General features: G+C 45.3%; 1 protein-coding gene across 12 annotated transcripts in view; it reads left to right on the forward strand.

Moving 5' to 3' along the window:
• LOC128350452 (WASH complex subunit 2A-like) overlaps nt 1-24,288 on the forward strand; it is a 155,546-nt gene that overhangs the window by 103,801 nt on the left and 27,457 nt on the right. For 11 of the 12 annotated variants that reach the window (XM_053308809.1, XM_053308817.1, XM_053308805.1 and 8 more), the window contains 3 exons: nt 8,584-8,695; nt 15,188-15,310; nt 20,961-21,077. In XM_053308809.1, coding sequence (XP_053164784.1) covers nt 8,584-8,695; nt 15,188-15,310; nt 20,961-21,077 — 352 coding nt within the window. The remainder of the gene's footprint in view (nt 1-8,583; nt 8,696-15,187; nt 15,311-20,960; nt 21,078-24,288) is intronic. The other variant, XM_053308812.1, reaches the window with a different exon arrangement.

Here is a 24,288-nt window from a genome sequence, read left to right on the forward strand (position 1 = left end):
TGGTGGTGTAGAGCACATAAGGTGCCAACCACCCCCATGGATTGCTAACCCATGGGGTACTGGGTTCTGTTGTTTCTGAGATGTTTTGAGCATAGATTCTCTGGTAGCATATGAGAGTGGATTCATGGTTTGTCGCTGAAAGTCTCATATGCTACCAGATAATCTACAGGCTGGGCTCTGGCTGGCAACAAAGCAGGCATAGGCAATGGCATGGCATCATCATGGCAACTTGAGGCATGCCATGCAATGCAAACTAGTTCTTTCTCTCTCTCTTCAGTGAGGCAGAAAGGCAGAATGGCAAATGAGTAACTAACTTGTTGAATGAATTTAAAACTCCTCCTTGAACTCCCTTCCCCCTTGCCCCTTCTTCAACCCTTCCCCTGGCCAATGTGGGGTCAGTAAAGTGTGGCAAGAGACAAAGGAGCCAATGGGGAACAAGGAAGGAATCATCAGGAGGTCAGCCACCGATTGGAAGGCTGGAAGGGCAGGAAATTCAAAGAGATGCCAAACACCAAATGGAGACTGACTCGGAGGTCGCCACAAAATGGAGGTCCGAAACAACAAAATGTTTTGTAGCTGGAACAGGAACATTTTGTTTTGTGTACAAAACTTTCGGATTTGGAAAATGGGCGTTTTGTTTTGTCTACAAAACATCCGAAATGGCCCGTTTTGAGTAGAAAACATTTTGTACCCAAAACGTTTTGCACATCCCTGCTCAGTAACCAGTCTATTGTAGCCTTGGGCTTAAAATCTAATAATGTAGAACAGGAATCTATGGTCTCCAGGGGTTCTCTGGTTCTCCCCAAACTCAAGACACCTAAGACCAAGTCTATCATGCCAGAAGGGTTCACCGATACTGTATGCGAGGAATGGAATGCACCTTCTACATCTACGTGTGCTTCCTCTTTGGCTAACAAGTTTTGTGATTTTGAGGATAATACTCTAGAAGTGCTTCAAGACCCCCTTACAGATGCCAGCTTTGTGGCCCTCCTCAGTGGAGCAGTGGTCCCAAAGAATGGGGACTCCACCCTCAAGGATTCAGCTGACAAAAAGGTGGAGGCGGCTATTCGGAGAGCTCATGAAACTACTTCTATGGCTATTAGGGCTGACACCACGGCCTCCTTGGTGTCCAGGGCGTCTTGGCTTTGGATTGATGAGTTATTGAATGATCCACTTGCTGGTCCTGTTAAAATGAGACGCAAGCTCCTGAGGCTGCTGCCTTCATGGTGGACACAACTTTGGACAGTGTCAGATTCTCGGTCAGGTCTGTGTGCGCTAGAATATCAGCTAGACACAATAAAATATTGGAAAGTAGACAACACCTCCAAGTCTAACCTCACAAACTTATCTTATGTGGGGGTGAAACTGTTTGGGGATGAAGCACTAAAGGATGTCTTGGTGGAGACAAAAGAGAACGCAAGGCCTTGCCTTCATCCCAGAAGCAGGAGGACAAGTTCTCTAACCGCAGATTGTCTCAACCTTTTAGGGCCTTCTGGCCAACTTATCGCACAATTGAGTTACCCTGGTCTAATAGGCCTTATTGGATTAAACCTAGGGGACAGGGCAGACAACATTTATCTCCCCAGAATAGATCCTCTTTCACAACCCATGCCAAGGGGCCCAGGCAACAATCCTGATAGTCCAGACTGGGGCCGCCTTTTGGATTGTTGCCCTGCCTGGAATGCATCCACCTCAGATCAGTGGGTGCTTTCCATAGTAAGTCAGAGCTACAAGATAGAAATCATCCACGAGCCTAGAGACAAGTTCCTCCCTACACCCAAGTCCAGGAATATTGCAAAGCACACCTAGTCCAGATAGGGACCATAGAGTCAGTGCCACCAGCTCAAGTGTGCAAGAGTGTATTCTATCCTGTTCACAGTGCCAAAAAAAGGATGGGTCTTTAAGGGCAGTCCTGAGCCTCAGAGGGGTAAACAGGCATGTGGTAAAGCAGAAGTTCCACATGGAGACCCTCCGGTCCCTAGAGGTCCCGAAAGCCTTTCAGGCAGAAGATTACTTGGCTTCCATAGATTTAAGGGAAGCATATTTTCATACCTTTGTCCCTATTCATGTGGAAAGCAGAAAGTACCTACGCTTTTGCTATCAGGGAGCACATTACCAGTAAAGAGCATTGTTATTCAGCCTCTCCTCTGCTCCGAGAGTGTTCATGAAGGTATCGGTTCCACTGGTGGCAAATCTTCACCTTCAGGGTGTTCACTTACACTGTTACTTGGACAACCTGCTTGTTGGAGCCAGGACTCCAGAAGAGGTCAACTTAGCAGTGCAGAAAACCACTCTATCTCCAGCAGCATGGCTTCCTGGTCAACGAGAAGAGCCACATCACTCCATCTTAGCATCTCCAGCATCTGGGGGTGGAGGTGGATACCAGGGACCACCGTCTGCACTTTTTCCTCAGGACAGAATGCAGGTGCTCAGGGGTCTAGCAGGGAAACTGGCATCGTTGCAGACAGCCTAGGTGCTGCAATTGATTAGGCTTCTGGGTCTAATGGTGGCTGCCATGGATTCAGTTCCCTGGGCCAGACTTCCATCTATGCAGGTTCCAATGGTTCCTTCTGCCTTATCAAATGAACATTTCATTAAAACAGGACAGATGTGTCAAGCTTCCTTTTTTTTCTATGCAAGGCCCTGGTCTGGTGGGCAGTTCCAGAAAACTTGACAAGGGGAAAGTCCTTCCTGGAACCGGAAAGGATTCCCATCACCATGGATGCTGGTCTCTCAGGCTGGGGGGCACACTATCTCAACCACAATGTGCAGGGCCAGAGGAGGAGGGCTACTACAGTATCAACTAGCTAGAGCTGCAGGCGGTCCACTTGGCACTGCTAAAATTCAGCCCATTTCTGCAGGGAAAGGATGTTCTGATGCACACAGACAACATGTCTATGAAGGCACACATCAATCGCTAGGGGGGCACCTAGCGATTGGGGATCTCCCCCCCCCACTTTTTTCCCTTTTGAGCAGTTCCAGTTACCCACAGAACCTCACATTTAATCTTTGTAATGTCAGGTTGTTTTAAAATAAATAAGAAATCCATAACCCAATTATGGATGACGGAGCAAGCCTGGTATATATTACAGATATCTGACTCGGGGAGGCTAGCAGCCTGGTATGGACTCATCTTCTTCCACCAGGGTACTCTGCTCTGTCGAGAGGACATAGCTATGGTGTATAGTAATGACATGTCCTTTACCAGAATTCCTGGTAGGGAATTGAATTCCTAACCATTCCATTGGCATTGGAATCATCCAAACTTATGGCAATGAATGACATTAGGGACCAATTTTTTTGATTTGGCCCAGGAATTCATAGTGGCTATGACACTATGATTTGATGATGATGATGATGATTATTTTGCTTGATTTGATATTTTTCCTGTTCATGGTGCTGTTTCATGGGTGGAGACTATTGTAATTTTCCTGTTGTCATGGATGGACCACCAGCTGGTTAAGGTTTGGTTCACAGCCACAATCCACCTCTGCAGGAGTGAGGGACCTGGTAAAATGGTCCACCTGAGAAGGTTATTGGATCCAATAGGATTCCAAGAAGCCTTGGAAGGTTTCAGAGTTAGTTCTGCCAGCAGTTCTGTCAGTATCCTAGTGGAGACCTGGAATATGGAACTCACCAAGGTGGTAGACATGATCGCTCCTGTGCGTCCTCTCTGACCCGCTTCAAAATTAGTTATGAACTACGGGAACTGAAGAACTACGGGAACTGAAGTGGCAAGGTAGACAACTGGAGCACAGGTGGAAAAGGACTCAAATCCAACAAGACAAAGTAGAGCCCATTTGAAGACCTATGCTGTGGCAATATATGCAATAAAGAAATAGGAATGTGCACAAAACTGGTTTTCCTGGTTCGAATTTGAACTGGGTTTTGAGTTCTATTCTCTGGTAGCAAATGAGAGTGGATTCATGGTTTGTCATTGAAAATCTCATATGCTACCAGAGACTCAACACTCAGAACACCTCAGAAACAACAAAACCTAGTACCCCATGGGTTAGCAACCCATGTGAGTGGTTGGCACCCTCTGTGCACTACACCACCACTCACTCTGGGGCACCCCAGCACCCCCCAAGTGCAGTTATGGGGCTGCTGAAACCTCCATTCTTCCCTGTGGAGAAAAAACTTAGACGCGTAAAAATCACTTAAAAATCAGCCCTTTGCCCAGTTCCTTTCAAATAATTCTGATAGCTCCCTTGCCCTCCTTGGGAACTATCACCCACCACACTCCACTCTAGGCCACCCCTCCCCCCCCCCCGACATGAAGCTATACATTTGCTTGAATCTTCATTATTCCCTATGAGGAATTCAAAAATACTTTAAAAATTCACCAATAATCGGAGGAATGTCTGATTGCCTTGGGGTTTTGTGGGTGGTAGGCACCCCGGATGCCTACCACCCATACCACCTTTTCCCCCTAGGTGTTCCACAATAGGGGATAATGGGCTGGTTCAAGTCCCATTATACCCTATGTGAAAAATAATTAAAAATATTTCAAATATTCATAAAAAATTGTAGGAGTGTTCAATTGCTTTGGGGTTTGGGTGGTTGTTGGCACCCATGGGTGCTCCATTATAAGGAATAATGTGCTGGTTCAAGTCCCATTATACCCTATGAGGAAAAAAAAATTCAAAAAATCGTACGAGTGTCCAATTGCTTTGGGGGTTGGGTGGCTGATATTCATGGGTGCCAACTACTACCCCACCCACGTTTGGAGATTTGAACCAGTTCAAATCAGAAACACCCCCCCCCCGCTTGGTTCAAATTTGAATCTGCAGCTTGAACCTGATGGCTGGTTTGGTTCAAATTTGAACCAATAAAGAAACAGTTCTTTTCTGAATGTATAGTCATGTCCAGCAGAGCTGTCCAAGACTGCAAAGACCTTATCTGAATTTGAACCTGTAGTCATCAGTTGCCTGCTATGATGCCTTTAATTAATTGTATTGCAGATAAAATATCTTGTATCTGAGCCAACCTATATACCACAATGGTTTCAATGTCTATTATGGGGTGTCACATATTTATTTATCATTTTTTTTAACCACCTTTCATTAAAATAATCTCAAGGTGGTTTAAAAAACATTTAAAACAATATAAGTCTATAAAAGTTACACAATAAAAATATTAAATTGGAATATACAAATGCAAATAAAATTTTAAAAAACACACAATATGACCATAAAATACAGAGCAACAGCAACAAAAATACTCATATAAAAGTCTGCGTCCAAGGTTTCACTTGTTTTCTAAAAACTGTGATGGAGACTGAGGAGTGGATGCCCACCGGGAGAGCATTCCAAAGTCAGGGGGCTATAACTGAGAAGGCCCTGTCCCGTGTGCACAACAGCTGAGTAACTCATCTTGTTTGATTAGATCAGATCAGTTTTAGTTTGTGATTCCTGGGGACATGGACAAATGCTTGGAGCAGCACCTGTCCTCTCACTTCTTTCCCAGTGTGGCTTATATAATCTACTATTTATTTATTTATTTATTTATTAGATTTATATACCGCCCTTCCAAAATGGCTCAGGGCGGTTCACAACATGATAAAAACAATTAAAACAAATTCACAATTAAAATCAAACTATTAAAACACAATAAAAGCAATAAAACAGCGAAAAGCCCTGAAAATCAGGGCAACAGTTTAAAACAATTAATCATTTAAAACTCTGGAAGGCCAGGCCAAATAATTACGTTGTTGTTGTTTTTTTTTTTTACATTTATATCCCGCTCTTCCTCCAAGGAGCCCAGAGCGGTTTTAAGGGCTCTCTTGAAGGGCAGCAATGATCTCAAATTACGAATTTTTGCCAGGAGTGCATTCCATAGCCCAGGAGCAGCTACAGAGAAGGCCCGCCTCTGTGTCACCACCAGACGAACTGGTGGCAACTGGAGACAGACCTCCTCAGATGACCTTAACGTGCAGTGGGGATCATGTAAAAGAAGGCGCTCTCTTAGATAACTCGGACCTAAGCTGTTCAGGGCTTTAAAGGTAATAACCAGCACTTTGTATTTTGCCCGGAAACACATCGGCAGCCAGTGTAGCTGTTTCAAAACAGGCATCATATGGTCTCTCCGGGTTGCCCCATAGACCAATCTGGCTGCTGCATTCTGAACTAATTGAAGTTTCCGGACTACGTACAAAGGCAGTCCCACGTAGGGCGCATTGCAGTAGTCAAGCCAGGAGGTTACTAACTGATGCACTACTGTTTTGAGGTCATCCTCTTCGAGGAATGGACGCAGCTGTCGAATCAGCCGAAGCTGAGAGAAAGCACTCCTGGCCATGGTCTCCACCTGAGATACCAGGGTGAGGCCTGGGTCCAGGAGTACTCCCAAGCTGCGCACCTGCTCCTTCTGGGGGAGTGTATCCCCATCCAGCACAGGGAGATCTAACTCATCCCTCAGATTCTGAGCCCCCACAATGAGCACCTCTGTCTTGCTTGGATTCAGCTTCAATTTGTTATCCCTCATCCAGCCCATTACTGCCTGTAGGCAGGCATTTAGAGAATGAGTGCCATTTCCTGAAGATGGAAAGGAGAAGTAGATTTGGGTGTCATCAGCATACTGATAACACCCAGCACCAAATCTCCTGATGACCTCACCCAGCAGTTTCATGTAGATATTAAAAAGCATTGGTGAGAGAATGGAGCCCTGGGGGACTCCATATAACAGCTCCCGTTTTGAGGAGCAACTGTCACCAAGCTCCACCATCTGGAATCTACCCGAGAGATGGTTGCGGAACCACTGCAAAGCAGTGACCCCTATTCCCAACTCCCCCAGGCGATCCAGAAGGATACTATGGTCGATGTTATCGAACACCGCCGAGAGATCCAGAAGAACCAACACTCCCTCTGTCGATTCCCCGGTAAAGGTCATCCATCAGGCCGCCAAGGCTGTCTCAACCCCATAGCCAGCCCTAAAGCCAGTTTGAAATGGATTTAGATAATCAGTTTCCTCCAAGACTGCCTGGAGCTGGTCGGCCACCACCCTTTTAATCACCTTGCCCAACCAAGGGAGACTGGAGATTGGTCTGTAACTGTCCATCACTAAGGGATCCAAAGAAGGCTTCTTTAGGAGTGGTCTAATCAATCCCTCTTTCAAACAAGGGGGCACCCTACCCTCCCTCAGTGATGCGTTTATGATATTAACTAGGCCATCTCCAACAATCTTCCTGCTAGACAGAAGCAGCCAAGTCAGGCAAGGATCCAGAGAACAGGTGGTAGGCCTCACGGCCCCAAGCAACTTGTCCACATCCTCAGGAGTCACAGATCTAGCAGGGAGGTTATCGAGATGGCTTAGTGAATATTACAAATGCTTATCTGAGGGACGGTAGAATGCCTCCTTGTCTTGAGGCAATTATTCGACCACTCTTGAAAAAATCTACATTGGACTCCTCTTAGCTAAGCAATTCTCTAACCTTCCATGGTGGGGCAAGGTGATTGAGAGGGTGGTGGCCCCTTCAGCTCCAGGCAATCTTGGAGGAAAGATCTAGACCCATTTCAAACTGGCATTTGGGCAAGCTATGAGGTTGATACTGCCTTGGCTCGCCTGGTGAGTAATCTTCAATTCAGAATCAACTGAGAGAGTGTGACTCTATTGGTTCTATTGGATCTCTTGGTGGCTTTTGATATATCCAACCATGGCATCCTTCCAGATTGTTTGCAAGAGCTGTGAGTGGGTGGCAGTATTTTACACTGGTTCTATCTGTATCTCTCAGGCAGATTCAAGATGGTATTTCTTGGAGATTACTGGTCTTCAAAACGAGAGCTTTTATCTGGAGTCATGCAAGGCTCCATACTGTCTCCAAAGCTCTTTAAAATATTTGTGAATCCACTGGGAGAGTTCATCAGGAGATTTGATGCGAATGACTCTGTCATCTATTTCTCCATGTCATCTTCTTCAGAAAATGGCATAATTTCCTTAAATTGCAGAGTGGCATATAAATATTCTTAGTAGTAGTGAATGCCTGACCAGAATCCAAACAAATAGAGGTATTTACTGGGGGCTGGGGGTGAGTGAGTTCCTGCATGGAGTTACACTCCCCAGAAGTAGCAGATATGCAGTCTGGAAGGACTTCTGGACCCAAACCTCTCTCTGGTTCCTCAGACTGAGGTAGTGGCAAGGAGTGCTTTTTCTTAACTTTGACTGATATTCCAGCTGTGTCCACTTCTGGAAGAGAGCTATATTAAAGAAATAGTGTTTGTGCTGGTAACCTCCAGGCTTGACTATTACAATGCACTCTGTGCTGGGCTACCTTGTGCATAGTCCAGGAACTGCAATTGGCACAAAATGAGGCAGTCAGGTTGCTCTCCAGGGTAGCAACCTTTAGAAAAATGCTCAAAATACACCTAATTAGCCAGGCTTTTTGTTAACCTTTAAACAATTTTAAAATGTTTGTATTGTTTCAATTTCTGTATTTTTTTTAAAAAAATGGTCTTTGAATTTTAGTTTTTGTATGCCTCCTTGAGGTGTATGTGTAGACAATATAAAAATGCATCAAGTAAATAAATTACATTTGACAGCTTCATTGGATGATAAACTAGGTTAGCTTATTTTTTCTTTCTTCTGCAGTCAAAGAAAACCTCAGAAACCTGCTCTGCTATTCGAAGATGATATTGTAAATGGAGACTCTCTCTTTGATTTGAAACCATCCCATCTTCCATCCAGTGTCCAAGCAATAACGGTACTTCCAGTTGAAATGTGCAATATTTTTCCAGAGGTTCAGCACAAACCACCCTACAGAGGTGGTTCAGAGGTGGAGACTTATCCTGCAACTTACTCTGCCCTGTCATCTAGGATATAGTCCTTTGTTGTCAATGCTTATTCCATCCATATACACTCAGCAATTCTGGAGTAATGGCCAAGGAGCTACACACGCTCCCCAGTTTTTAGCCTATCATTGTACTTTATGCTCTCTGTGTGGAAAGATCAATTCAATTTGGGGGATTCCAGTTCCACTATGTCACCCTTATTGTGGGCCAAGTCTTCCAGGGCAGTAGATCTGACAAAATAGTAATGTGTATACAAGGGAATATAACTTACCTTTTGTGGCAGAGTCTGTCTCTCTTTCTCAGGTCCTTGTCACCTTGATCATGTTGTATCAAAATTGGTGAAAAAATTCTTGGTTGTCTTGACTAGTCAGTGTGAGCACACTCACCTTCAAGTTTAAAAAAAAACCCACGTGCTAACTCCTTTGACTTACAAATGAACATTGGTCTACTATTAGTTTTTTAAAAAACACCAGCTACTAAAGTCAAATTCTGTCTCTTGCGCTAATACAATCAGAATCCAATGTATTTCTAAAGGTTATAATAAAAAACAATAATCTGAGCAGGATTTTCTTTCTGGTACTGTCCAGGGGCACCACTCCATCATAGCAATATTTTTGCTCAGGTTCTTGGTTCTTTTATTTGCCGCTGTATGAGGACATCTCATGGGGGTTATCCTCCCCACATGCTCCAGAAGGCAGGTTTTCAGTTAATTGTTGAGCATTTATAAACCTGAGGAGAAGCCCCACCCAGTTCGGTTAGTCTTGCATAGCTCCAGAGAGAGTCTCCTTGCCTTTTCCAAGTCTTTTCTCTCTGTTCTTTGTGTTTCTTCATTGTTTCCTCTAGCTTTTTGTGCATCTCTTATCTTTCTTACCTTCATTTCCTAAAAAACCCCCCACCAAACCCAACCCTCAAACAAACCAGCTTTCTCTTCCACCTTCCCTCCTTTTCATCTTTATCCCTCCCACTGTCGATGGAGCAGGCCAGGCAAATTCAACACGTTGTCATGCCGAAGGGGAAAGAAAGGGGCACAAAGCAAGGCTGGCCGGACTCACCACCAAATGGTACTGATTCGGATTCCAGCGGTTGGCCTGCCATCAACCACGTGGTCCTTGCCAGTGCCAGGAGAAGGAGGGTGTGGGCCCGACCCCATGGAAAGCCCTTCAGGTCCTACAGCTCCCGGAATGCAGCAGGCCAAGACATGCTGCCATCCCATGCTGCCTGCAACAACACAACTAATGGAGAGGACTGACATGCAGCCTGCACTCCCAGATGGCCACGTGGAGGCTGCATCGGCTCTGGTGGTTCCTGCTCCGAGGCCGCACCTCTGTCCAGGACACCACTTGATTCCACAGCCTCTAGGAAAAAACAGGGCTGACAGAGCATTGGGCATGAACACTCTGAGCGTACCAATTCCTGGCCTGGAACAGCCACCAGCACCTCTGTTTGTAAAGGCCTGTGGACAGTGCCAGTCTCCAACAGGGCCCCCAAAGAAGGGTGTGCAGGCCAGCCCAGGTCAGCCAGACACTCCGGGGACTGAGAAGCCCAGAGAGCCACCAACTCCAGAAAGACCGAGAACACTAGAACCAGTGAGGCCAGGGCCTTTAAGCCCTCCCTCCGCTCATTCTCCATACTCATTCACAGGCCCCTACGCCAACCCCTACATACCAGGGGAGGTCCCAACCCCCTAGCAATAGTGGTTCCAGAGAATGCTTGATAAATCCCTGCAACACCGCAGGCGCTCTATATCCGCCAAGAAGCAGGCAAAAGAGGAAGTTATCATCTTCATCTTCCTCATCTGATGCTTCCAGCCCTCCTAAAAAGATGAGAGAGGTGGGGGGGTGTAAAAAGTATCAAAACTCAAAAAGACAAAGGCGGCCAGTAAGCACAGCAAAAGTAAGAGGGATCAGGGATCCCCATCTAACTTGATCAAATCTCAGTTTCAAGAATCTGCAGAAATTGATGTCCAAATCATCCTACAAACATTAGGAGACCGTGGATTTTTAGTGAACAAGGCAAGGAGCCATCTGATACCATCTAGACAAATCCACCACACCTAGGGGTGCTGATCAATATGCTACAGGACTGCCTCTTTCTCCTACAAGTTTGTATCCACCAGATATCTACGACCAAGTTTATATCCACCAGATCTCTACGCTCAAGGTAGTATCACTCCTGCTTTGGCAAAATTGCTAGGTCTGACGGTGGCCTCATTGGATGCAGTGTCCTGGACAATGCTTTCACCTCTGCATCCTACAGTGGTTTCTGCTACTGCATCAGACAGCAATTGCGCAGCATCAGCTGGGAACTGTAGAACTACCAAGACAGGTTCTACAATTTCTACACTGGTGGAATCATCCAGATCACCTATTACAAAGAAAAATCTTCCTAGATCCCCCCAGGAATTATAGTGACAATGGTTGTCAGCCTTTCAGAGTGGGTGGCCCACTGTCTACAATATTCCACACAGGGAAAAGGGGGGGGGGAATGCAACATCAACAACTGGCTGGAGCTCAGAACCATTCTCTCAGAGCTTACCCTACAAACTTTTCAGTCAATCCTACTACACCAGCACATCCTGGTGAGAACAGACAATGTTACGGCCAAGGCCCATGTGAATCGGCAGGGGGGCACCAGGTGGAAATCATTGCATCAAGAAGCAGCACTCCTCATGCAGTGGGCAGAAGCCCATCTAGCCTCAGTTACAGCCAACCATGTCAGTGGGTTCCTGAATACACAGATGGACTGGCTCAGTAGCAAAGAGATCCATCCAATGGAGTGGCGCCTCCACGACCACGTTTTCCAGCTTCTCACTCGGGTCCTGAGTTATCCACAAGTTGATCTGTTTACTTCTCCAGTCAACAAGAAGCTTCTGAGGTTCTTCTCCCAGTTCTACTGCGAGGGTGCAGTGGCAGTAGACACCTTGTTATTACCATGCCCCAAGGAACTTCTGTATGTGTTATCTCCAGTTCCAGTCCTCAGCAATCTACTTTGACAGATTCGGCGGTGGTGGTGCCACGTTGATCTCAGTGCCAATGGTTTGCAGAAATTTTACATCTTGCCACAGCAGGCCCCTGTATCTCCAGATCTACTTTGTCAAGGCCCCATTGTACACCATGACCCGGCGTGGTTCAAGCTTGCCGCATGGCAACTGAGTGCAACATCCTTTAAAAAAACCAGATATGCTTAGGGGGTCCTTGATACTTATCCTGGCATGCAGACAAGACTCAACCAACAGAATCTATCAGTCCATATGGAGAGTCTTTCTATACTGGTACAGATGACAGCCTATCCGGTGATGATTGCAGACTGCCAAAACTTCTTCTCTTCCTTCAAGATGGCCTGGACAAGTGGCTTTAGAACCAATACACTGAAGAATTAGGCTGTGGCCCTGGCCATATTGCTGCCCCCATCTACTGCACAAGGTCTGCACTCACACCCACACCTTCTACCGTTCCTTAGTGGTATGACACTTACAGCACCTCTGGTTCACAAATTCCCTTCCTGGGATCTTCATAAAGTCCTGAGGGACTTACACACAATTCTGTTTGAGCCCATTGGTTCCATACCTCTTCTTATTCTCTCATTTAAATACATACATACATACATACATAAAAGTTGGCTTTCCTAGTCACAATCACAGCTGCCAGGGTTTGCTTGATACTGGATCCTTCCTTTTTACCAAAGGTTTCTTCAGTGTTCCACCACTCCCTGGATATCGTGATCACCTTTCTCTGTCCAAAACCGACCCATCATTTGGAGAAAGAATGGCACAAACTAGACGTGAGTTGCTTCTTAAGACATACCTTTCATGCACAGCATCCTTATTTATTTAATTGTATTTAAAATATTTGTACCCTGCCCCTCCAGTAGACTACTGCTTGGGGCAGTTCACAACATTTATAACATAGTTACAATGTAAAATCAGACTAATAAAATTAATCAAATTAAGCTACACAAGTTAAAAATCCAAGCTAAAACCACAATCAGAATTACAGATTTTAAAATTTCAGATTGAAAGGTTATTTTAAAAAGCTAAAAACAAAGAATTGTAAAACTAAAGAACCTGTCAGATATAAGCAACAGGAGAAACATTAAAATCCTCTTTTTAAAGTTGTTTTTAGTTCTTTTAAAAACACTGAGGGAGGGAACGTGGCGAAGCTCTACAGGGAGGACATTCCAGAGCTGAGGGGCCACAACTGAAAAGGTCCTCTGTCTACATCCCGCCAACCAGATCTCTGTCAATGTTGGGGCCATGAACAGGGCCTGAGATGATGAGCAAAGGACCCTGGCAAGTTCATATGGGCAAATGCAGTCCAACAGATACCCAAGCCCCAAGCCATGTAGAGCTTTAAAGGTCAAGACCAGCACCTTGAATCTATCCCAGAGGTGGACCGGTAACCAATGAAGCTGCCACAGGATGGATGGAATACTCGTGAAGCAACTTGCACCCACAAGTATCCTTATGCCAGCATTCTGTGCCAGCTGAAGCTTCCAAACCATCTTCAAGGGCAGCTCCACATAGAGCGCGTTGCAGTAGTCCAATCTGGATGTTACCAAAGCATGAGTGACAGGTCAGGTCCAACTTCTCCAAGTATGGTCACAGCTGTAGTTGGTAAAAGGCACTTCTGCACACTGCCACCACTTGAGCCTCCAAGGACAGCCTAGGGTCCAGAAAACACCCCCAAGCTGCGGACTTTGTCTTTCAGAGGGAATGTTACCCCGCCAAAGACCAGATTTACCTCACTGCTTGGATTATCAGTTCTACGAACCCAGAGCACTTCCATGTTATCTGGATTGAGTTTCAGCTTGTTTGACCCCATCCAGTCCAGAACAGCCTCTAAGCCTAAGTTCAGAGCATCTACTGCCTCCCTGGTGTCTGCTGACTTAAGATAGGTAGAGCTGGGTGTCATCAGCATATTGATGGCACTGCAGCCCACATATACAGATGACCTCTCCCAGACTTTTCATGTAGATGTTAAACAATATAGGGGACAGAAGAGATCCCTGTGACACTCCACAGGCCAAAGGCTAGGTGATGGAGCCAGCATCCCCCAGCACCACCTTCTGAGTACGGTCCTCCAGATAGGAGTGGAGCCACCATATAACTGTGCTCCCAAGTCCCAACCTGGAGAAACATCCCAGAAGGATACTATGGTTGATGTATTGATAGCTGCTGAGAGGTCCAGGAGGATCAACAGAGTCACATTCCCTCTGTCTATCTCCCGGTGTAGGTCATCCAAGGCAGTTTCTGTCCCATATCCAGATTGGAAGCTAGACTGGAAAGGATCTAAGTAATCAGATTCATCCAGAGCAGCCTTCCGTTCAACAGAGGCGCTGTTTGTTTTGTTTCTACCATCATCTGTGGGCCAGAAGGTGTCCTCTGCTACCATTGCCAGATGGATTAAAGCATGTAATAGCCCTAACCTATGAGGTTCATAATCTACCAACACCCCTAAAACTCATGGCACACTCTACAAGGTAGGCGGTGACTTCAGCTGTATTTTCCACAAATTTACCTCTTGCTGAGTTCTGCAGAGCAGCCACGTGGGCATCGCATTCCACATTCACAAGGCACTATCAGCTTGACCTTTATCATTCCTCTCAGGTGGCCTTTGGGAGGTATGCATTTCAACATGTTCTTCCGCCTCAGTAGATGCTGATGCCCCCGCCTGGGTCTTCTAGCTGTGGCGGGGGCATCAGCATCTACTGAGGTGGAAGAACATATTGAAATGCATACCATGTGTCCCACATGAAATATCCTCATCCAGCAGCAGAGAAAGGAGGATTGGTCAATTACCGTGAAGGCTTCTTCTTGCTGCTGGATTTGAGGACTTCTCAACCCACCTGTCTGGGCATCTGGTCTACTGATGTATTTTCTTTTTTCCTTTGTTTGTTTCCCCCCTCTTTCCTCTGGATGTTTAGACCTGGCTAATCAGAACTGGGTGGGGCTTATCTTCCCTAGACTTATAAAGTCTCAACAATTAACTGAAGTCCTGTCCTCTGGAGCATGTGGAAAGGATAACCCAAATGAGATGTCCTCAAATCCAGCAGCAAGTAGAAGGCTTCACAGGAAGTGACCAATGCTCCTTTTTCCTTCCCCTGTATTTCAAACTCTCTTGCTTCAGACATCTGAAATTGTCTGTTCTGCAAACACCATAGTGTGGTCTCCATGTTTGCTCTGTTTTTTCCCTGAGGCACTTTGTGATTTAGATTATGTCTGTTGGTGATTGCTTTTGTATGAGAGAGTCTTATGTGGCTTTAGGCTGAACTCTTCACTCGACCTGTGGTTATGGTTCATTGTTTCCAGGTGTGATTCTCTTCCCTTTGCATTCTTGAAACTCTCTGACTTTTAAGCTTCATAGAGAAAGGGCCAGGCTTCTCATTCATTACTACTTCATCAACAGGCAGATTTGCTGGGAACACCTCAGGAGACTCTAGTAAAAAAGAAGGTAGAATCTTTGGATGAACCTGATGCATTCCCCACGTTTGATCCTGAAGATGAAGATGTAGCAGAGCAGCAAAGACAGGTGAAAGTGATGAAAAACTCTTTTAGATAAACCCTGAATATGTTTGTTTAGAATGCATCTGTTTCATTAATGGTGGGACTCACTGGCAATTTTATGTCAGTCATATTCTTTTAGCCAAACACCTTATGCCATTTGCAGCGTGTGTGTGTGTGTGTGTGTGTGTGTGTGTGTGTGTGTGTGTGTGTGTGTGTAGAACCTCTGTTGCTGGTTGTTTAGAATTTAGTTAAGTCCTAGACAGAGTCAGTGTGGTGCAATGTAGTTCATGTCTACTTACAACTAGGGAGATCCGGATTCAAATCCAAACTCAGCCGTGAAGCTCACGGGTGACCCTGAACCAGGTTTATTCTTTTAGTCTTACCTATCTGACAGAGTTCTTGTGAGGATAAATTGTGAGGGAAGCAATTTTATATGGTGCCTTGTGCTTCTTGGATGGATGGGATAAAGATGTTGCTCATAATAAAATAAAAATATTAAAAATCCATCCAAATATTATACAAAAACTAAGCACAAATGTCAAAATATAGTCTAAGAAAAAATACATTTAAATTTGGTACTGGGAGGTGGGGGAATCAGCATAATTACATAAAATCAGTCACCAACTGATTGACTATCAGTCACCAAAGAAGGGTCTTTGGTACAAATTTTTTCTTACCCACTAGAAGAAGTTGACTTTTATCATTATAATTTATATCACTATCAAATGGATCATGGAACAAATCAATCCAGAATTTTCACTCGAGGCACAAATAACCAGGCTCAAACTATCATACTTTGGACACATTATGCGAAGACCCAGCTCCCTTGAGAAGTCCATGACCAGCAGCAAGGTGGATGGACTCGATTATGACAAAAACGAATGCACCACTGAGAGGCCTTAAAGGCCAAGTTGAAGACAGATCATCCTGGAGAGAATCTATCTGTGTGGTCGCTAAGAATCAACATTGACTTGATGGCACTTAATCAATCAATATACATGGTAGTTTAGCGTAGTATAAATAAAAACACAAACCCCTGCCCAAGCATCTTGCAACTCAAGTTTGGCTAAGGAGATGACAACTTAGGAATGGGGGGAAGACAGAGCTACAAGGACAGGCATGTGCACCAGTGCAGTTAAATATTTAGACTTTATTTCAGTAGGGTGTGAGGACTAAGGGATTGTATGAAAGACTTCAAAGAAAAGGTTGAATAGAGGAGGGATTTGAAGAGAGAGGGATGGTACAACATGGCATTTCTCTGTCCAGAATGGGAGACATTCTGGACAACAAAGAATATTAACAGTCTTATTTAAGGAAACAGGAGACATTTGGGCAGCTAAGGATGACAGAATTGAAGATCATGGACAAGATATATCTGGATGTAATGGGGACAAGACCAAGAGGGGCTGTGCTAGGAATGGAAGTTGAGAAGAAGCCAATGTAGGTATTCAAGGAGAGGTGTTGCATAGTATGACATAATGTGGGTAAATAATCTTGGCAGAAAAATTCTGGATAAAGGTGAGAGTGCTGTGGTGTGACAATGAAAGACCAGCAATGTTTGTAGTAGTTGAGACAGAAGAGAACTAGAAAATGTATCAGAGTTTTCACTAAGTGGAAGGAGAGGAAGGGTTCAACTTCTATACAAGAACTAATGTGAGAATCAAAGGAGAATGATAGAGACATTGCCAGTGAATGCAAGGAATGATCAAGGAGAGAAAGGTTTGGTAGAAAATAAGACATCCAGGCAGAAATATTAGACAGGCAATTGAAGATGTGAGATTGGATGGGGGTGGGAAGCCAAGGACTGGGATGGAGCTGGGTGGTGTTGACATGCAGATCATGCTAGAAACAATTAGAACTGATGGTTACTGATAGAAAATTGTTACTAATAGAAAATAGCCAGAGATCAAAAATAGATTTCTGAGGGATTCTGGCAGAAAGGAGAAAAACAGAGGAGTTTCCTTCTGTGGAACCATTGAATGCTCAATTTTACAAGAAGAAAGAAACGAGCTAAGGACACTCAGAGGCCTAGAACAGGGAGACAAGCAGGATAAGGGTGTTCACCTGCAATAAAAGCAGCTGAAAGGACAGAAAACCTTTGTATCTCTGTAGGGGTCCATGATGGTCACTCACAACTGGGTCTTCTGCGCTTGCACCACGGAATAATCTTTAGCTCCGTTTAGGCACACACTGGCCCTTTAAGGCATATTGATATCAGAGCCTTGAAAGGATGCCTATAGTACTAACAGTAGAGCACCTCCCTCTTTGGTTCCTGAAACAGCCTCTGCTTGCGCCTCCTCGGGAAGGATCTGCTCCTGTTTCCCTCGGTTTTCTGTAAGACATAGAGACTATTTGACTGATATCTGGCTTGACTTTGGACTGTTTTTTCTCTGACTATTCTCTGCTTCTTGATCATAAGTTACAGGTAAGCAACCTGTTTATTTGACAGAGAGGACAGTGGTTTTAGTGGGAACTGCTTCAGTAGAGTATATATAGAGAAAGTCAGACAGTAAGTCAAGAGTAGAATGGAGTAAGCAGCGTATTCCAACTATTTTGAAGGCCAAAAAGAGCAGGAAGGATCAAGGGATAACTTTTAAATAGAAGAAATAGTGGCAGCTTTGAATGAAGTAGAGAGAGAGCTAGAGGAAATAAATAAGGTGATATGGAAAAGAAGACTTAATGATAGCAACCAGCAGTTGGGAGGAAATAAGATTCTAGGGGCATGTGATGAGGTTAGAGGTTATCAAGAAAGGTTAATGGAGATATAGAAATTGATGAACTGGAAAAGGAGGGGAGGGAGATGGAAGATCAGAGTGGATGTCTTCAATTTTTAAAGCTGAAAGAGGCAAAAACTGACTGAGTTTTTGAGCAAGTGAGCAGCATCAGAGCAGAACAATATTCTACTTAGGACATTAAAGGTGGAGAAGAGGAAGACTCCTTGAACTGATTTGAAGCAGTGGGATAATGTGACTTAGCAAGAAAGATGGTAGAGAAGGAGAGGACAAATTTGTTACTGATAGAATTGGCCAACTCTAGAGGTGTTTTGCTGCAGGAACAAATATATATGGATGGGATGAGTCATGGCTGGGGGAGTACAGGGGTAAATAGTTTGGGAGAGCAAGGCAAGCTAGTCAACTTTTGACTAGATAACAGTGAGCTGAAGATGGAAACTGCAAAGTCCAAGGAACAAGCAGATATTACAGGAAATGGGACAATGCTTCAGGGAGCCAGTGCACTGATGGACTGCAGATCATGGAAGGAACAAGATTTTGCGAGAATGTGGAAAGTATGCAGTATTTGAAAATAAGGTGATTAGAGGAAATTTCACAAGAAGTATATCAGAGACAGAGTAGTTCTTAGTAAAAACAAGATTAAGCAAGTATCTAAAGTAGGGGTGTGCATGGAACTGGCTGAAAGCTACACAGGTCTGGGTCTGGCTAGTGTCTGAATGGGAAATCACATGAAACCCAAATGCATCACCTTGATTTCCAGGAAAAAGGTGGGACATAAATTATTAATTAATTATAGAAGTATGTAGGGGCAGGAGAAAAAGTGAATTGCTTGGTGGATATCTTTGAACCTCTACAGAAAAAGCCCTACTTCTTTACAATGATGAGATCAAAGCTTCAGGGAGAAAAACTGCATACAGAGATCTCAAAGGACACTGAGAAGTGGGAAAAGATGCTTCTGATTAGTGATGTGCCTTGACCGTTACGGAGGCCATTTTACAGGGCTCTGGACCGGTCTGGACATGGGCGGTTCGGGGTTCGGAGGGATTGGGGTGGGGGGTTCCTTTAAGGGTGGGGGAGGGTTTACTTACCCCTCCTACCGCTTTCCCTCCTCCGGTGCACGTATTCTCTTTAGTAATCGGGGCGGCAGGATACCTCCCTGCCGCCCCTTCCCCTGCTTGGCTGCAAAAGGCTGCCAAGAAGCCTTTTGCGTGTGCATGCTTCACGTCTCCGTGACGCGTGTGTGTGGCCGTGCGCGATGTGCGCATGCGCAAAAGGCTTCTTGCAGCCTTTTGCAGCCAAGCAGGGGAAGGGGCAGCAGAGAGGTATCCTGCCCCACCAATTACTAAAGAGAATATGCACGCCGGAGAGGGGAAAGTGGTGGGAGGGGTAAGTAAACCTTCCCCCGCCCTTAAAGGAACCCCCCACCCCAGTGCTGGACCGCAGCTCCGCGGTTCCGTGCACACCCCTATTTCTGAATGTAGTTTAGTCTCAGTCAGCACTTGAAATTGGGGCTTAAAACAACTAGAAACCAATATAGATGAGCCAAGATTGGAGGAATATACACTCTGCAGTCTATCCTCCTTAATGCAAACCACAAAATTCTGCACGTAACTGAAGGATCCAAATCTTCAAGGACAGTTCTATGAAAGTGCATTTCAGTAATCCTATTGGAAGGCTAATAATGCATGAGTGATGATGGCAACAGAGGCTTCTATCAGAGAATAAGAATTTCAGCTGGCTTACCAATTACAGCTATTAAAAACTCTCCTGGGCATTGCTGTCCATCTACCTATTTAGCAGCTGTGCAAGCTCCAGGAGTATACCCAGGCTACATATTGCTTTTAGGGAGAATATGTGAGAGGAGAGCTGGTCTTGTGGTAGCAAGCATGACTTGTCCCCTTAGCTAAGCACGGTCCACCCTGGTTGCATATGAATGGGAGACTAGAAGTGTGAGCACTGTAAGATATTCCCCTCAAGGGATGGAGCCACTCTGGGAAGAGCAGAAGGTTCCAAGTTCCCTTCCTGGCATCTCCAAGATAGGGCAAGGGAGATTCTTGCCTACAACCTTGGAGAAGCCACTGCTAGTCTGTGAAGACAATACTGAGCTAGATAGACCAATGATCTGACTCAGTATATGGCAGCTTTCTATGTTCCTAATATGATTTCATATAGAGGAGGTATCCCTACTGTCCCCAGGTCAGCTGACCTACCATCGACAGTTCTGTTTTGTCAGCTTTAGTATGCCTGAAGGATGACATCCACCATTGGACTGGGTGTCAGAAAGTTGAGTACACAACAATCATACTGCAAAAGAAAAAAAGATAATGTCCGTACTCCAATCCATATATTGATAGGAAATATAGGAAGTTGCTTTGTATTGAGTCAGACCATCTAGTTCAAAATTGTCTATTCCAACTGGCAGTATCTTATCCAGGGTTTCAGACAGAAGTTCTTGCAAGAGATCAAACCTGGGACCTTTTGCATACTATAAACAGAGGTCTCCTCCTGAGTGCAGCTCCATCTCTCCACAGCTCCCAATAGCTACATATTGATGTTAGTATTGTATCGGAGATGTATAACCTAATCCTTGAAATGCTAAAATTCAAACTATTAATAGGTATATGGTCCATTGTGAGTCAAAGAGATTTGTCTGGGAAGCTTCATGGCCATTTGTGTGCCTGAGGCATGTGTGACCTTGCAATTTAAAACTGCATTTCATCAGCCACTTCATACTACAAACCCTAAGCATGTCTTTGAAATGTATATAGGAGAAAATGAGACTAGAAGCAACTTTATGATACTTGAGAGAGAAGTTACCTGCATTTCCCATTACTGAAACATGAGGTATAATAGCAAATGAACTAGTTTTAAATATAGCTTATATTTAAAGCAGATTGTGCAAAATACTCAACTGATTAGTCAGTTTTCTTTGGTATTTCTCAGCCTCGTTTGGAGAAAGATGCCAAGAGAAAGGTTAAAAGTGTATTCAGCTTGTTTGAAGAAGAAGAGAAAAATGAAGATACAGATGTTAGTAAGAGCACACAGAAGGAAATGGCAATGGTAAGTAATAGGCAGAATAGCTCAACGAGGTATCCCTAGAGAAGTTCATTTTCCTCCATTATGATCTTTAGCATCTTGACATATGAGTTGTTGGGAAGGGCTTGTGTGTGCCATCTGGAATACTTCTTGATTCCAAAGCTGCTTCCTCATAACAACTCTCAGTGCCTAATTGGCATGCTGCTAGTTGTTCATTAGCAGCCTCCCCGTCACCAGAGAATACTTGTTAGACAATTTTTGGGTGGTACTTGTTTCTTCATTGTTATGTACTTTATCTGCTGGTGTAGGGGGTCACCCATTGTGAGTTATCCCCACCCACATGCTCCAGAAGGCAGGACTATGCAAATGAAGAGGACCTTTAATAAGGCTCCTAGTGGGCAGTTCCCTCCAGTTCATTGTCCTGCCTTCACTCCAGATAGCCACCTACTTGCTGTTCACTCCTTAGGGCCTACCTTCCTCTCTGGGCCCATATCCTTTTTCTCTTCTTCTGTAATCGGCTTACCCTTATTTGTTCTCTTTTCTCTCTGGTGTTTCTTCCTTTAAAAAAAAAGACTTTTCTTTTGTGTCTGAATTCTACCCTTGCTATCCTATTTCTTCTTTTCCCTCCCCTCTATTGCTGCATAGCAGGGAAATACAAAGGTTCTGGTCTTCAGGACCAAGCATGTCAACCCTTTCCCCACCCAAACTGAAGACCTTGGCATTGCAGGCCTCTGTGTCCAGGTCCTCTAGAGGGAACTCAGTGAGTGCCTGCTGGCCCAAACTGGTCTCCTCCCACTCTGCTGATCCTGTAGAGAGCGGTAGCCACAGCTCCAGGCATGACTCTTGCCACTCAAAGCCTGTCGGCTGACAAGCACCACAAGAAGGAGGAGTGTCGCATTCTCAAGGAGAGGAAGCATCTGGTTTCAGCGGAGGGATGTGCAAACTCTGGGTTGAGCAAGCTCCCACTTCTGGCAGAGGCGCAATCCCTGCCACTGCTGATGCTGTCGCTTGCCCGGCAGCACTCCCTGTCCTTCTCCCCACCTATTCCTTTGAGCTAGCCACGTCCACCGCCATTACAGGGCCCCACGGAACCCAGGCAGCCATCAGCTGAGCAGCCCACTGCCCCGGCCCAGCCGATACCAGAGGAAGTGCTCTACCACATGTCAGGCAGTGAGGGAGGCGATGAGGGCCAACAAGAAAGCAGAGCAGATGCTCAGGAGGAAGCTCCAGTGGATTTTGAACTGGTGAGACCTCTCCTTCCGAGCAGATTGGGGCAGGAAACAGATCCTCCCTCTCCCCATGCCTTTTCACCTGTGGGCCCCCTGCAACCCACCCACCCCCTCTGACTTTCAGGATTGGATCAAACATATAGTCCACCAGTCAGCTCAAGAGAGCCACAGGGCGCTCAAAGCTTACTACAAATGTTAGAGGTGTGAGAACAGTTCCCGCTCCTCCTCATCTTCCTCCTTGGGGTTAATTAAAATCCCTGGGAGTAAGGTTCCCATGCCTAAGAACTTTCTCACTGCTCTTAAATGGGCAGTTTAAGAGCAGTGAGAAAGAATGGAACAAGCCTGCAATTAGTAAGAGTCCTAACACTATAGCCAATAAACTACAACATCTCTGAAGGGGTTTTGGATTTCATTGGGGTTCCCCTCACTGATTCCCCAGTTGTAGCTTTGCTCAATGGTGCTGTGGTCCCAAAGGATGGGGACTCCACTCATAAAGAACCTACAGATAAAAAAGCTAAGGCAGCTATCCACAGGGCACACACCACGGCATCGCTGGTATCTAGAGCCTCTATCTTATGGATTGATGAACTCCTGAATGATCCACCTTTGGACCCTGCTCATCTGAGGAAATTGTTGAGGCTCCAGAGAGCTTCAACCTTCATGGCTGGTGCTACGCTAGATAGGTTTTCTGCCAGGGCTGTAAGTGCCAACATAATGGCCAGAAGGAACATCTGGCTAAAGCACTGGCATAGGGATTATATCTCAAAATCCAACCTCACTTCCATTCCTTACCTGGGCTCTAAGCTCTTTGGGGATGAAGCACTTAAAGACATTTTAGTAGAAATTAAAGACAAGAGGAAGGCACTCCCCTTATCCTTTAAAAGAGAGGATAAGAGAAGCTCACATAAGTTTAGCCAAACCTTAAAGACCTTCTGCATGTCTTTTCACCCAAGAGGCTCCTAGAGGAAACAGGCCATACTGGAATAGATCCTGCAACTCCAGCCCAGATCTAGTTTTTTTTCTCAGGCCAAGGCACCCAAGAAAGCAGATACCTGCTTCAGTTCTCATATCAAAACCTGCATTTCCAATACAGACTCATGCCACATCGCACACGGTTTCCTCATCAATTAGGAAAAGAGCCACTTTCAACCTTCACAACACATTTCCCACCTGGGGGTGGTAATAGATACCTCCAAGGATCGGCTATTTCTTTCTCAGGACCGCATGAGGGTTCTGATGGACTTGAGTCAAGCAGTCTCACAGAGTCTATTGATGGACATCCTCCTGCTCGCACATCTGCTGGGACTGATGGTCACTTCTCTAGATTCGGTACCTTGGGCTAGGTTCCATCTCAGGCCACTGCAGTGGGATCTACTACCCTACCAGACCTACATTGCTTGCAAATGTTGGTTGTGTATCCACATCACCATGCCCATAAGGTGCTCCCTCGATGGACTGTACCAGGGGCAAACCATTCATGGAATCCAGCTGCATCCTGGTGACCATGGATGCCCACGTAAATCATTGGTTGGGGGCGGGATGAGATCCTTCACCATCAAGCCCCAGAGTTCCAGTGGGTGAAATGCAACTTGGAATCAATTACAGCACGCCACATCAGCAGGACTATGAATATGCAAACGGGTTGGTTGAGTCTCTAGGACGTTCATCTGGTAGAATGGAGCCTGCATCCTGTAGTACTCTGTTGCATTATGCAGTACCTGGGACAACTACAGGTGGACCTGTTTGCCTCGCCCATCAACATGAAACTGCCGAGATTGTTCTCTTGTTTTCCAGCGAAGGGGGTGGTGGCAGTGGATGCTCTAATGCCTTGGCCACCTTTGTTTCTCTACGCCTTTCCTCTGGTTCCATTTCTAGCCAGATGCCTCCGGAAGTAGAAGACAAGGAGGACAGAAATGATATTGATTGCTCTGTTTTGGCCCAGGAGGCCTTGGTTCTCGGACACCATAGACCTGGCAGTGGAAGACCCCCTGTTCCTTCTGCACAGG

Source organism: Hemicordylus capensis, chromosome 3 (assembly GCF_027244095.1).
Source record: "Hemicordylus capensis ecotype Gifberg chromosome 3, rHemCap1.1.pri, whole genome shotgun sequence".
NCBI lineage: Eukaryota > Metazoa > Chordata > Lepidosauria > Squamata > Cordylidae > Hemicordylus > Hemicordylus capensis.